Source organism: Lepidochelys kempii, chromosome 2 (assembly GCF_965140285.1).
Source record: "Lepidochelys kempii isolate rLepKem1 chromosome 2, rLepKem1.hap1, whole genome shotgun sequence".
Lineage (NCBI taxonomy): Eukaryota > Metazoa > Chordata > Testudines > Cheloniidae > Lepidochelys > Lepidochelys kempii.
Genome location: NC_136381.1, coordinates 259093780 through 259106249, shown reverse-complemented (window position 1 = coordinate 259106249; position 12470 = coordinate 259093780). Strand labels below are relative to the sequence as shown.

Below are 12470 nucleotides of genomic sequence, written 5' to 3'. Positions count from 1 at the left end.
TAGAATGAGCAAATCATGTGGTTTTCTTGGTAGAGAACACTATGCTTGAGGTGATGTCTGGGCTTTCAATATTATCTCCTATTTACTGTTGCCTATAGCATTTGAAAATATTCACCCTTTTGGCTGAAAATACCCTATTTTTTTCTCAGTCAAAAGATTTTTTTTTGGTAAAGTTTGAACAAAATCTGTTCACCCATTTTTCAGGTGAGATGTAAAAAGTAATTTTCTTGTTGTAAAATGAAGACTCTTGGTAAGTGTAAATCAAAGGGCAGAACTCAAATCTCAAACTTTGGGTAAGTACTTGTCTCTTGAGGGTTACTCTCCAGGTCAGTGTTTGGGTGCATTTGATGGTAGAATTGGACTTACTGTTTGCAGTGTAGGTGAGGTTAGGGTTATTGTGAGAGAGCTATCTTTTTCACTTCGTGACTTTTGAATGTGTTTAATGGTAGCAGTGTTAGTTTTTATATTGAATAGGATAAAATGGTAAACAAAAACGTCATTATCTGCAATAGAAAACTATTAACATTAGTTTCCAGTAGAGCTCAGTATGCAAGAATAGGTCACATGTCTCCTGGGAAGTTAAAAGCAAATACTGTCAGAGGCTACTAATAGTTAAAATATATGCCTGCTATGGAAACTTAAGGCCTAAATTTTCAAAAGTGACTAGTGATTTTGGGAGTCGCAGAGGTCTGATTTTCAGAGGAATGATGCTCAGAACTTTCTAAACACCCAAAATTATTAGTCTCACTTGAAAATGTAGTTCTTAAATATTCACTGGCACTCCAGTCCATCTGCTGTCAAGCAAAGTCTGTATTATTACTAATATGAAAGAAATTTCCTGTACGTCATACTTCTCTATTCAAAGGCTAGCAATTACCTAGGAGGAGCTCTGGGATAAACAAGACACTAGAAGATCTGATAAATCATGAGAGGGTCAAGTATTCCACATTGTTCTTCTGGCCATGCACCTTATTTTTAAAGTTTCTGTATTACAGAGACAATTATAGCTTTGTCCCTTGCAGTCATGTTTTCTATGTCAGCTCATTGTGAGTACCTAAATTAGTGTTGTGCAGCGATTTCCACACTCTCTCCTCCCTGTCCCGCCTCCCCCGCGATATTTCAGGTGCAGAGCTTATCTTCATTGCAACAGTTAGCTCAAGTTATTCCACTTGAGTGAGAGTGGCCACACTGCAAAACAGTCAAGCTACACAGAAAGACTGGATTCACAGCTGATGAGTTGTGCCAATTCAAACTCTAGCCTGTAGCTGCACCCCCACTGCATTGCTAGCTTGAGCATCAGCACCATTCAAGCATCAACCCATGCATCCTGCCAGGTCAGCTAGCTCGAGTGCAAACCACCACTGAGCTCAAGCTAGAGATTTTTATGTGCACAAAGGAGTCAGGTTAGGGGCAACACTCAATTTGTATCTTCAGCTAACACTGTAGTGAAGGACAATCCCTTAAACTCTGATAAACTAATGTCTCCACATTTAAACTGCATGTGAACAATATGCAGATCTACCTGTCTCTTTCCTGTCCAAACAAAAAGCTCAGCCTCTCTCTCTCTCTCTCTCTCACATCTCCTTGTGAAAGTCTAGTGGTCAGTTCAAGCTTAACATGGCTAAAACATCTTAATCTTCCCCCCCAAGCTCTTCACACTAGCTCCTTTTCAATCACTGCGGACAGTGCCACCATCCTGCCTTTTACTAAGGCCTGTACCCTGAGTATCATTTTCAACTTAAACCTTCTCTAGATTCTCATGTCCAGGCTACATCTGTCTTGCAGATTCTTATGTTACATCTCTAAGATACTGGCTTTCCCTGTCCATTCACGCAGTTAAAACTCTCAATCAGGTTCTCCTCATCTTGCATTTTGCTTACTGCAACATCCTTTCCTCTGGCTTTGCCAAGTGCAATTTTTCCCTGTTCACACCCATTCAGAATGCTGCTGGAAAGATCACTTTCCTACCTAGTCACATGAGCCATCTCTTTGCATGCCTGTACTGGCTCCCTCTTCTTTATCCACCAAACATATGCTACTTGTTTTCACTATTAAGGCCTTTCGTGACCTATCCCCACCCTACCTCTCATTTCATTCACTATTGAAAGGTTGACTAAGCCTCTGTTGCCTATCCAGTCTGTCCTGCTGATTGATATTGTCTGATTGTTTCCTTGTACTCCCACATCAGTCTATCCATTCAGTTTCTCTTCTCTTATATCTAGATTTGTAAGCTTTTTGGGGCAGGGAGTGTCTTGCTGTTCTGTGTTTGTACAGCACTTAGCACGATGGAGTCCCGGTCCATGACTAGGGTTTCAAGATGCTACCGTAACACAAATGATAGATAATAATAATTATAAGAACCATGACTGAATGCACAGTTTCTGGTGTCTGAGACTCAAGGATGAAAGTGCTGTAGCACAGATGATGAAATTTTTGGCACATTAATATCTCCTTTACGTTCAGTCGTGGGCAGCGGGTGAACCCCCCATTTGGGGAGGCTAACCTGCCTTCCCTGCACGCCGGATGAAGTGCATCCGATGAAGTGAGCTGTAGCTCACGAAAGCTTATGCTCAAATAAATTTGTTAATCTCTAAGGTGACGCAAGTACTCCTTTTCTTTTTAGAGATTGTCACTGCCCTGAGGAGTTTACATCAAAATGCCCCAATCTTGCAAATATTTATGCATATGTATAACTTTACATGCACAGATCCATTAACTTCAAATGGGGGCTATTCACATACGTAATTGTTTGCAGGATCATGGTCTACCTGAAATAACCATGAAGCGCATGGACAGGAAAGATGTAATAAAAGAAGTGTTCAAACAAATAAGTGTCACTTTACGTAACAAGCTAATCATGTAAATTTTCAGATTTTTAAGTAGAGACTGAGACTGGGGAGTGTGAGATCAGACAGCAAAGGAGTGCAAATAAACAATGAAAAACTAAGTTGAAATGGGCTTATAGGAAGGATTTGGAGGAAAATGAAGAATTAAGTAGGTATTTCAGATTTACACAGGTGTAGCTAAGATCAGCATTTGACCTCCAAATGAAGATTTATGAATTCAGAGATGAGAAAGCAAAATGAACAAAATGCAAGGTGGACAAATGTTCGTGACGCTGAGTGTAAGAGAGTAGAATGTAAGGGACTGTAAACTACCTGTAGTCCCCATACAGATTTGATACTTGTTTAATATTTAAATGTAGGAAAAATGAAGTTTGTATTAAGACAAAGAAGAGTTTCATGATTGATAAATTAATAGAAAAGCAAGATTAAGTGTTTTACATTTGCTGACACTGTGTTTTCCTAGGCATCTGCTTTGGGAAAAAAAAATCATTTCAAAAATGTCCATTTTTAATAAACATTAGCCCAAATGCTCAAAAGTGCACATGTGGAAATCCTTCAAGTGTTCGCAAAAAGAAAAGGAGTACTTGTGGCACCTTAGACTAGTTTATTTGAGTTTATTTGAGCATAAGCTTTCGTGAGCTACGGCTCACTTCATCGGATGCATAAAGTGGAAAATACAGTAAGGAGATTTATATACACACAGACCATGAAAAAATGGGTGTTTATCATACACATTGTAAGGAGAGTGATCACTTAAGATGAGCTGTTACCAGCAGGAGAGTGGGGTGGGGGGAGAGAGAACCTTTTGAAGTGATAATCAAGGTGGGCCATTTCTAGCACATTTGCAGGAGTTAACAAGAACATCTGAGGAACAGTGGGGGGCGAGGAAGCGGGGAGAGGAATAAACAATAAACGGAATCACAGACATGAAGGTCGCTATCTTAAAACAAAAAAACTTCAAATCCAGACTCCAGCGAGAAACTGCTGAATTGGAATTCATTTGCAAATTGGATACTATTAATTTAGGCTTAAATAGAGACTGGGAGTGGCTAAGTCATTATGCAAGGTAGCCTATTTCCCCTTGTTTTTTCCTACCCCCCCCCCCCCCAGACGTTCTGGTTAAACTTGGATTTAAACTTGGAGAGTGGTCAGTTTGGATGAGCTTTTGCCAGCAGGAGAGTGAGTTTGTGTGTGTGTGTGTGTGTGTCCGGGGAAAAAAAAAGGTGGGGGGTGAGAGAGCCTGGATTTGTGCTGGACATGGCCCACCTTGATTACCATGCACATTGCAGGGAGAGTGGTCACTTTGGATGAGCTATTACCAGCAGGAGAGTGAGTTTGTGTGTGTATGGGGGTGTGGGGGTGAGAAAACCTGGATTTGTGCTGGAAATGGCCCACCTTGATTATCATGCACATTGTAGGGAAAGTGGTCACTTTGGATGAGCTATTACCAGCAGGAGAGTGAGTTTGTGTGCGTGTTTTTTGGAGGGGGGTGAGGGAACCTGGATTTGTGCAGGAAATGGCCCACCTTGATTATCATGCACATTGTGTAGAGAGTTGTCATTTTGGATGGGCTATTACCAGCAGGAGAGTGAGTTTGTGTGTGTATGGGGGTGGGGAGGGTGAGAAAACCTGGATTTGTGCTGGAAATGGCCCAACTTGATGATCACTTTAGATAAGCTATTACCAGCAGGACAGTGGGGTGAGAGGAGGTATTGTTTCATGATCTCTGTGGGTATATAAAGTCTGCTGCAGTTTCCACGGTATGCATCTGATGAAGTGAGCTGTAGCTCACAAAAGCTCATGCTCAAATAAATTGGTTAGTCTCTAAGGTGCCACAAGTACTCCTTTTCTTTTTGCGAATACAGACTAACACGGCTGTTACTCTGAAACCTGTCAAGGGGAAATAGTTTTACTTTGTATAATGACTCAACCACTCCCAGTCTCTGTTCAAGCCTAAGTTAATTGTATCCAATTTGCAAATTAATTCCAATTCAGCAGTCTCTCCTTGGAGTCTGTTTTCGAAGTATTTTTTGTTGAAGAATAGTCACTTTTAGGTCAGAAATCAAGTGACCAGAGAGATTGAAGTGTTCTCCAACTGGTTTATGAGTGTTATAATTCTCAACATCTGATTTGTGTCCATTTATTCTTTTACATAGAGACTGTCCAGTTTGACCAATGTACATGGCAGAGAGGCATTGCTGGCATATGATGGCATATATCACATTGGTAGATGTGCAGGTGAATGAGCCTCTGATAGTGTGGCTGATGTCATTAGGCCCTATGATGGTGTCCCCTGAATAGATAGATGGGCACAGTTGGCAACGGGCTTTGTTGCAAGGATAGGTTCCTGGGTTAGTGGTTCTGTTGTGTGGTGTGTGGTTGCTGGTGAGTATTTGCTTCAGGTTGGGGGGCTGTCTGTAGGCAAGGACTGGGCTGTCTCCCAAGATCTGTGAGAGTGATGGGTCTTCCTTCAGGGTAGGTTGTAGATCCTTGATAATGCGTTGGGGAGGTTTTAGTTGGGGGCTGAAGGTGACGGCTAGTGGCGTTCTGTTATTTTCTTTGTTAGGCCTGTCCCGTAGTAGGTGACTTCTGGGTCCTCTTCTGGCTCTGTCAATCTGTTTCTTCACTTCAGCAGGTGGATATTGTAGTTGTAAGAATGCTTGATAGAGATCTTGTAGGTGTTTGTCTCTGTCTGGGGGGTTGGAGCAAATGTGGTTGTATCGTAGAGCTTGGCTGTAGACAATGGATTGTGTGGTGTGGTCTGGGTGAAAGCTGGAGGCATGTAGGTAGGAATAGCGGTCAGTAGGTTTCTGGTATAGGGTGGTGTTTATGTGACCATCACTTATTAGTACTGTAGTGTCCAGGAAGTAGGATCTCTTGTGTGGACTGGTCCAGACTGAGGTTGATGGTGGGATGGAAATTGTTGAAATCATGGTGGAATTCCTCAAGAGCTTCTTTTCTATGGGTCCAGATGATGAAGATGTCATCAATGTAGCGCAAGTAGAGTAGGGGCATTAGGGAACGAGAGCTGAGGAAGAGTTGTTCTAAGTCAGCCATAAAAATGTTGGCATATTGTGGGGCCATGCAGGTACCCATTGTAGTGCCGCTGATTTGAAGGTATACATTGTCCCCAAATGTGAAATAGTTATGAGTGAGGACAAAGTCACAAAGTTCAGCCACCAGGTTTGCCGTGACATTATTGGAGATAGTGTTCTTGACAGCTTGTAGTCCATCTTTGTGTGGAATGTTGGTGTAGAGGGCTTCTACATCCATAGTGGCCAGGGTGGTGTTTTCAGGAAGATCACAGATGGATTGTAGTTTCCTCAGGAAGTCAGTGGTGTCTCGAAGATAGCTGGGACTGCTGGTAGCGTAGGGCCTGAGGAGGGAGTCTAAATAGCCAGACAATCCTGCCGTCAGGGTGCCAATGCCTGAGATGATCAGGCGCCCAGGATTTCCAGGTTTATGGATCTTTGGTAGCAGATAGAATACCCCAGGTCGGGGTTCCAGGGGTGTGTCTGTGCGGATTTGTTCTTGTGCTTTTTCAGGGAGTTTCTTGAGCAAATGCTGTAGTTTCTTTTGGTAACCCTCAGTGGGATCAGAGGGTAATGGCTTGTAGAAAGTGGTGTTGGAGAGCTGCTGAGCAGCCTCTTGTTCATATTCTGACCTATTTATGACAACAGCACCTCCTTTGTCAGCCTTTTTGATTATGATGTCAGAGTTGTTTCTGAGGCTGTGGATGGCATTGTGTTCTGCACGGCTGAGGTTATGGGACCTTCAAATGTTAGTGTGTCGGCATGCAAATTCATGATGTTCATGCAGGCATAAGTAGGGCCCTACCAAATTCACAGCCATGACAAATGCATCATGGACCATGAAATCTGGTCTTTTGTGTGCTTTTACCCTATACTATACAGATTTTAGAGGGGAAACCAGGGTTTCTCAAATTGGGGGTCCTGCCCCAAAAGGGAGTTGCAGGGGGTCACCAGATTATTTTAGGGCGGTCATGATATTGCCACCCTTACTTCTGCGCTGACTTTAGAGCCGGGCAGCCGGAGAGCGGCGATGACTGGCCGGGCACCCAGTTCTGAAGGCAGCGTCCTGCCAGCATCAGCACAGGAGTAAGGGTGGCAGTACCATACCATGCCATTCTTCTATCTACGCTGCTGCTGGTGGCGACTCTACCTTCAGAGCTGGGCTCCCAGCCTGCAGCCGCCACTCTCCAGCTGCTCAGTGAAGGCTACACGTGTAGAAGTAAGGGTAGCAGTACTGCAACCCTCCCTACAATAACATTGCGACACCCCCACACACAATCACACAGCTCCTTTTTGGTTCAGGACCCCTACAATTACAAGACCATGAAATTTCAGATTTAAATAGCTGAAATCATGAAATTTACAATTTTTAAAATCTTATGACTGAAATTGACCAAAATGGACCTTGAATTTGGTAGGGCCCTAGGCACCAGGCATTGTGTATATGCAAATTGGGTGTAACCGAAAATGTTCACACAATTTAGAGAACGTTGTCCTTCATTTATAGTTGTGGTTTTTAATATGTCAGAAGCATTTAGAACGTTGTTAATGTATAAATCAAAGTAAATAAATAAAATGGATTTTATACAAAAAAATGTTTCATTGTATGAACTTTCAGAGTACTGCCTTAAGCAACATAGGTTCAGTTTCTCTTAATGTAAAATTTACCATGTTAGCTAAAAATAACCTAGATTTAAGAGGATATACATGTACAAATCCATTTGCTTTTGGATACTGTGAGTGTTTCCACTTTGTGGCAGTAAACCAAAAGGAACCATGTTGAGTTCTGCTGCTGTTTTTTTAAAAGGGAGAAAATGTTTACCAAATGAAATACTGGGGACAGAGATATTACTCTTAGACCTGTACTAGAATTTTGCAAATGATGGGGAGGAGAAAATGTTATGAAAGCATAATTTGTACAATGACTGTTCAACATTAAAATAATAATTTTATTTTCACACAGCAATGAATTTATTTAAAAGACCATTCAGTTCTATGACGAGTGTAGAGTGATGCTTTATCTCTATCCGCTATTGTGTGTTTGTGCCCTGTGTGGTAGAGAAAGAGTTATGTTGCTCCTTTTTATTGTGGATTAATTTTATTGTATCTTTCTTAAGGATTTTCATTTCCTGGATAGATCTGTTGCTTTGATCAGATTTAAAACTTTAACGTATGAGGAGAAAAACTATCTGTGATAAGTTGGACAATATTTTTGAGGGGGGAAAATGAATGAGGTGATATGTACTGTTTTATTGCCATGTTTTTATAATGCATCTTTGTGAAATTGTCAGGAAAATAGACTACCAGGCGAGCCACAAAAAACTACTTCCCACACTTGACCATGGTGATGATGAAATAAACTAGATGTTTTATTTACTTGTTTAAAAAAAAAATCACTCTTAGTAGTCAATTAGAATTTTGCAAGGCTGAGCTAATGTGTTTAGAAAAGACATTGTAAAAAATTGAAATCTAAGGTGTTGATTACTATTCTGGATCTGGGTGGCGGTTGTGTATACGTTACCTTCAGTAGTCCTGCACCTGTGAAAGGACAGAGGAAATTGAGGGAAATAGCTTAACAACTTTTTTCATTCCGTCTGTCACAGCAAAATGTTTAGGAGTCAATGAAATCCTTAAGTCAGCAGCTTCTGATTTGAAGTGGTTCTCTCTGTGCCTTTAATTTAAATCTGTATTATAATTGAAAAGAGGGTAGGTATAAAATGGTTGCTTGCTCAGACTTTGTTTAAAAGATTATTTTTATTAAATTATAACAGGATCAAAAAGTGAAGGTAATTAGTCCTTTGCTTATTGGGACCCCTTCCGCTCCATGTAATGGGAAGGGCAAGGTGGTCATGCCCCCCCGACTATATTACCTTAAAATCACTTGAGAAGAGTAGGTATACTCTTCTCAAGTGATTTTAAGGTAATATAGTCTGGATCTCATGTCTCACAACAGCATCCAAAGCATGCGAGTATCTAGCAGTAATCTTGTCATATTTTTGTTCATACATGCTATATAAATATCCTCTGATTGCATTAACATTAGTAAGTATATTAAAGCCTTGTTTTTACCAAAAAATGCACGTAATATATTTTAAATTTACATTATATTACCATGGTATATGTTCAGTGTCACTAACAATTGTGCAGTGAAATAGAGAAGATTGTGTGAGAATCATATGGTGTGAAGTAGTGCACCATTATTAGTTATCTTTCCAGGAGAGGTAATGTGGATTGTATTGATCAATATGTCAAGTAGCGGTAAATAAAATATTTCTAAATACTTATTGTCATCAGGATTAGTCCTAAGGAAATTCAGAAAATGTTGCTTTTCTAACATGTATCTGATAACCTGACACTGAAGTTTGTAGTGAATATTTGGATAACAGTTGTCGGAGTCCTTGAAAAGGAGTAATAGTAAAAGCTAGTTGCTAAAACTATGGGCTGAAAGCATTTGGGCCTACTGCAGGTCCTTTGTGTACCTAATGAGTGATAGCTCATAGTCCGTATGTTTTATTATATCTTTCAAAAACGTTTCTCTGCCTCCCTTATGCTGCTGCAGCTTCAGTTACCCTGTATCAGCACACAGGGCCATGTAAATCTGTTCCACAGTAAGAATGGCAGCCTTCCTTTCCTTCTAACGTTTCATTTAATTCTCTATGCTACAAGAATTGTTTGTTTATTGTGCTTTTTCATGTGCTATAACATAGCTGTCAAGGCATAAGCAGCAGGAGAATAAAAAAAAAATTCTGTGTGGAATGAGTTTGTGTCTCAAACAGTAAAGTGTTTTGCCCAAAATATGCCCAGGGATCAGTTGACTTCTCCTGATGACATTCTGTTGTAGAGCAGAGTCCCATTTCAGAGTCAGATTTTGGCAGCAAATTACTGGATGTAGGTCACAGTATCTGTTTTAGGTATTTCTAGAGCAGTGGTTCTCAAACTAGGGCCGCCACTTGTTCAGCGACAGCCCCTGGCAGGCTGCTGCAGGCCAATGGGGGCTGTAGGAAGGGTGGCCAGCACATCCCTCAGCCCGCACCACTTCCCGCAGCCCCCATTGGCCTGGGGCAGCGAACTGCGGCCAGTGGGAGTCGCGATCAGCCGAACCTGTGGATGCAGCAGGTAAACAAACCGGCCCAGCCTGCCAGGGGCTTTCCCTGAACAAGCGGTGGCCCTAGTTTGAGAACCACTGTTCTAGAGCATCTATCAAAGTAAGATCTCAGTATGGTATCACAAGAGCTTGAATTGTGCGGAGAGCCAAAGCTAATATGTATCTACAGACCTGTGTGTGTAAGTTTGACAGTGAAGGATGTGGTGTAAAGTGGATGAACAGCAGGAATTTTCAAATAAAATATAACCATTTTATATCTGGAAAACTTAAAGCATGATTTCTTTCCCCCCCCATTTTATAGTGTCTCAATGTAATATCAGCTTGAAGAAGCAAAGGAGTCGAAGTATCTTTAGCACCTTATTCTGCTGTTTTCGTGACTACAATGTGGAACCACCATCTATCAATAGCACTAGTACTCTTCCTCCATTGGTGGAGGAGAATGGAGGACTTCAGAAGGTGAGTGACTTGTACCATTTTTTTTGCCTTTAGATCCTTGTAAATAAATTGGCAGTCTCAAATTGCATGGTATGTTTCCCATGTGAAAGGCTCAACTTTACTGTAACTCAAATAGTGTGAACATCGTGAAAAAGTAGCAAATAGCACCCGTTGAGACACCAATTTAAAATATTTTCATTTTTCTTTAAAAAGGTAGTCCTAATTTAAGACAAGGTACTAGTACTGCAGCTCTGAAGAAAATAACGGTATATGCAAATAATATGGATATGTCTGCAATACAGTTGCTATGGCGCTGCAGCTGCGTTCCTGTAGCAGTATAATGTAGACACTTTCTGTGTCGATGGAAGAGGTTTTTCCAGTGATATAGTTAATCCATCTCTCCAAGAGGCAGCAGCTAGGTCAACAGAAGAATTCTTTTGTCAATCTAGCTGCCTCTACACCAGGGGTTAGGTTGACCTAACTGCAACACTCAGAATGTGAAATTTTTCACAGCCCTAAGCTACGTGGCTAGATCGAGCTAATTTGTGGACCAGGCCTATGTAAAACCTCAAGGAACCCCAAAATCTAGACTTGTGTTGACATAGGAAAAGGACTCTTACTTTTCCTTCCCCCAATCTATCTCCTTCCCCTCCATTGTTAATCTCCAACTAAAGAGGGTTAGATATTGTTCCTTCTGGAGCCAATTAGCACTACTTTGAGCTTCAGTTGAAATAGCTTTTTAAGTGATATGAGGCATTCCTAGCATGCGGTAGGGCAAGGGAGAGATTCACATTCCGATTCTTTCAATCACACCTCACCTCATAGGTATTGTGCTGCCATGAGACCACCCCAGAGATGTCAATTTAGAGTGATTATTTTCCGAGATTGCAGGTTGTGTTGTGCTTGCTTATTTTGAGGTTCAAAATAGTAATTGAACAGTGGGTAATTTAAATTGAGTAACCCCTTAACATTTCTAATCTTTAAATGAAAATCAGTGGCTATGAAATCCAGAGGGTTACATAGCTATATAACTATAGCATATAATGATAACTCTGTACATCTTTTAAACTGATAACATGGAGGCAACTTGCCTTGCTTGACCAAAGACTTAGTTTGGCATGGGGATCATAGGCATCCTATCTTTTTCCCAAAGCCATGCTATATTTTCAGAACTCGCCATGGCAGAATTGTATTATACTGTTATCCAGAGCAACTTCCCATCTGTTCCTTTAAGCATGGGAGCCTCAGAAGAACAGAGGTGAGCCTTTGCTGCTGATGTGAGCAAGAGCAATCGAAATAAAGGAATTCCTTCCCCCCACCCCCTTCCACTTCTCGCAGTTCAGAATCTTGACGCAGTTCATGTCACTTTTCTGCTTTTGTAAATGCTTCGTGGACTTTGAAACGCTGGAGCAGTGGCACAGGCGCTATTCAGGGGAAGGAAGAAAGGATAAGCAGATCAGGATGGCAGGGAAACTAAGTGGAAGGTTGGAGTGTTGAATTGGAATAGTGCACACTAGTCTGGGACTGAATTTGGTCCATTGCCCATGGGGCCAGTAGGTTAGGTGCACTGCAGTGTGTATGCTGTACCCGGAGAAGAGGTGGAATTGCATCTCTGTCTAGTAGACCTCTTTGCCTAGCTGCATTATTGACTAATTGTGGAGTGAGCAAAATCTAGTCTTCCATGGATAAAGGGAGAGTCTCAGACTTCTAGTCTACTGCAGGGAGTGTGTGCAAAAACGTAGTAATATGGGAGGAACGGGGAATTAACAAAGCTCTGTCCCTTACAAAATAACAGGATGTGTGAAGGTTGCAAGGAGATAAGATTATTGGCAAAATAAGGGGTGAAAAAAAAATGAATAAATTCCAGAGGAAGAAAAAGATCCAGAGAAAGAGATAAATGTTAAATATTTGAGTTTTAGTAGTGGTATTGTATTGGGAGACCAAACTGATAAAATGATCTAAGTTCTTTGGATTGATGCCAAAAACTTCAAAATGTAAAGTACCCCTAAATATTCTCTCACTTTTTAATGTATGTGGTATCCTCAAATCTCT

The 12470-nt window shown here is 41.2% G+C and overlaps 1 protein-coding gene across 5 annotated transcripts in view; it reads left to right on the top strand.

Moving 5' to 3' along the window:
- CTDSPL (CTD small phosphatase like) overlaps positions 1 to 12470 on the top strand; it is a 120620-nt gene that overhangs the window by 63237 nt on the left and 44913 nt on the right. For all 5 annotated transcript variants that reach the window (XR_012157652.2, XM_073334733.2, XM_073334731.2 and 2 more), the window contains exon 2: positions 10285 to 10439. Coding sequence is in view for 4 of the 5 variants with exons in the window: in XM_073334733.2 (XP_073190834.1) it covers positions 10285 to 10439 (155 nt within the window). In the remaining variant the exon portion in view is untranslated. The remainder of the gene's footprint in view (positions 1 to 10284; positions 10440 to 12470) is intronic.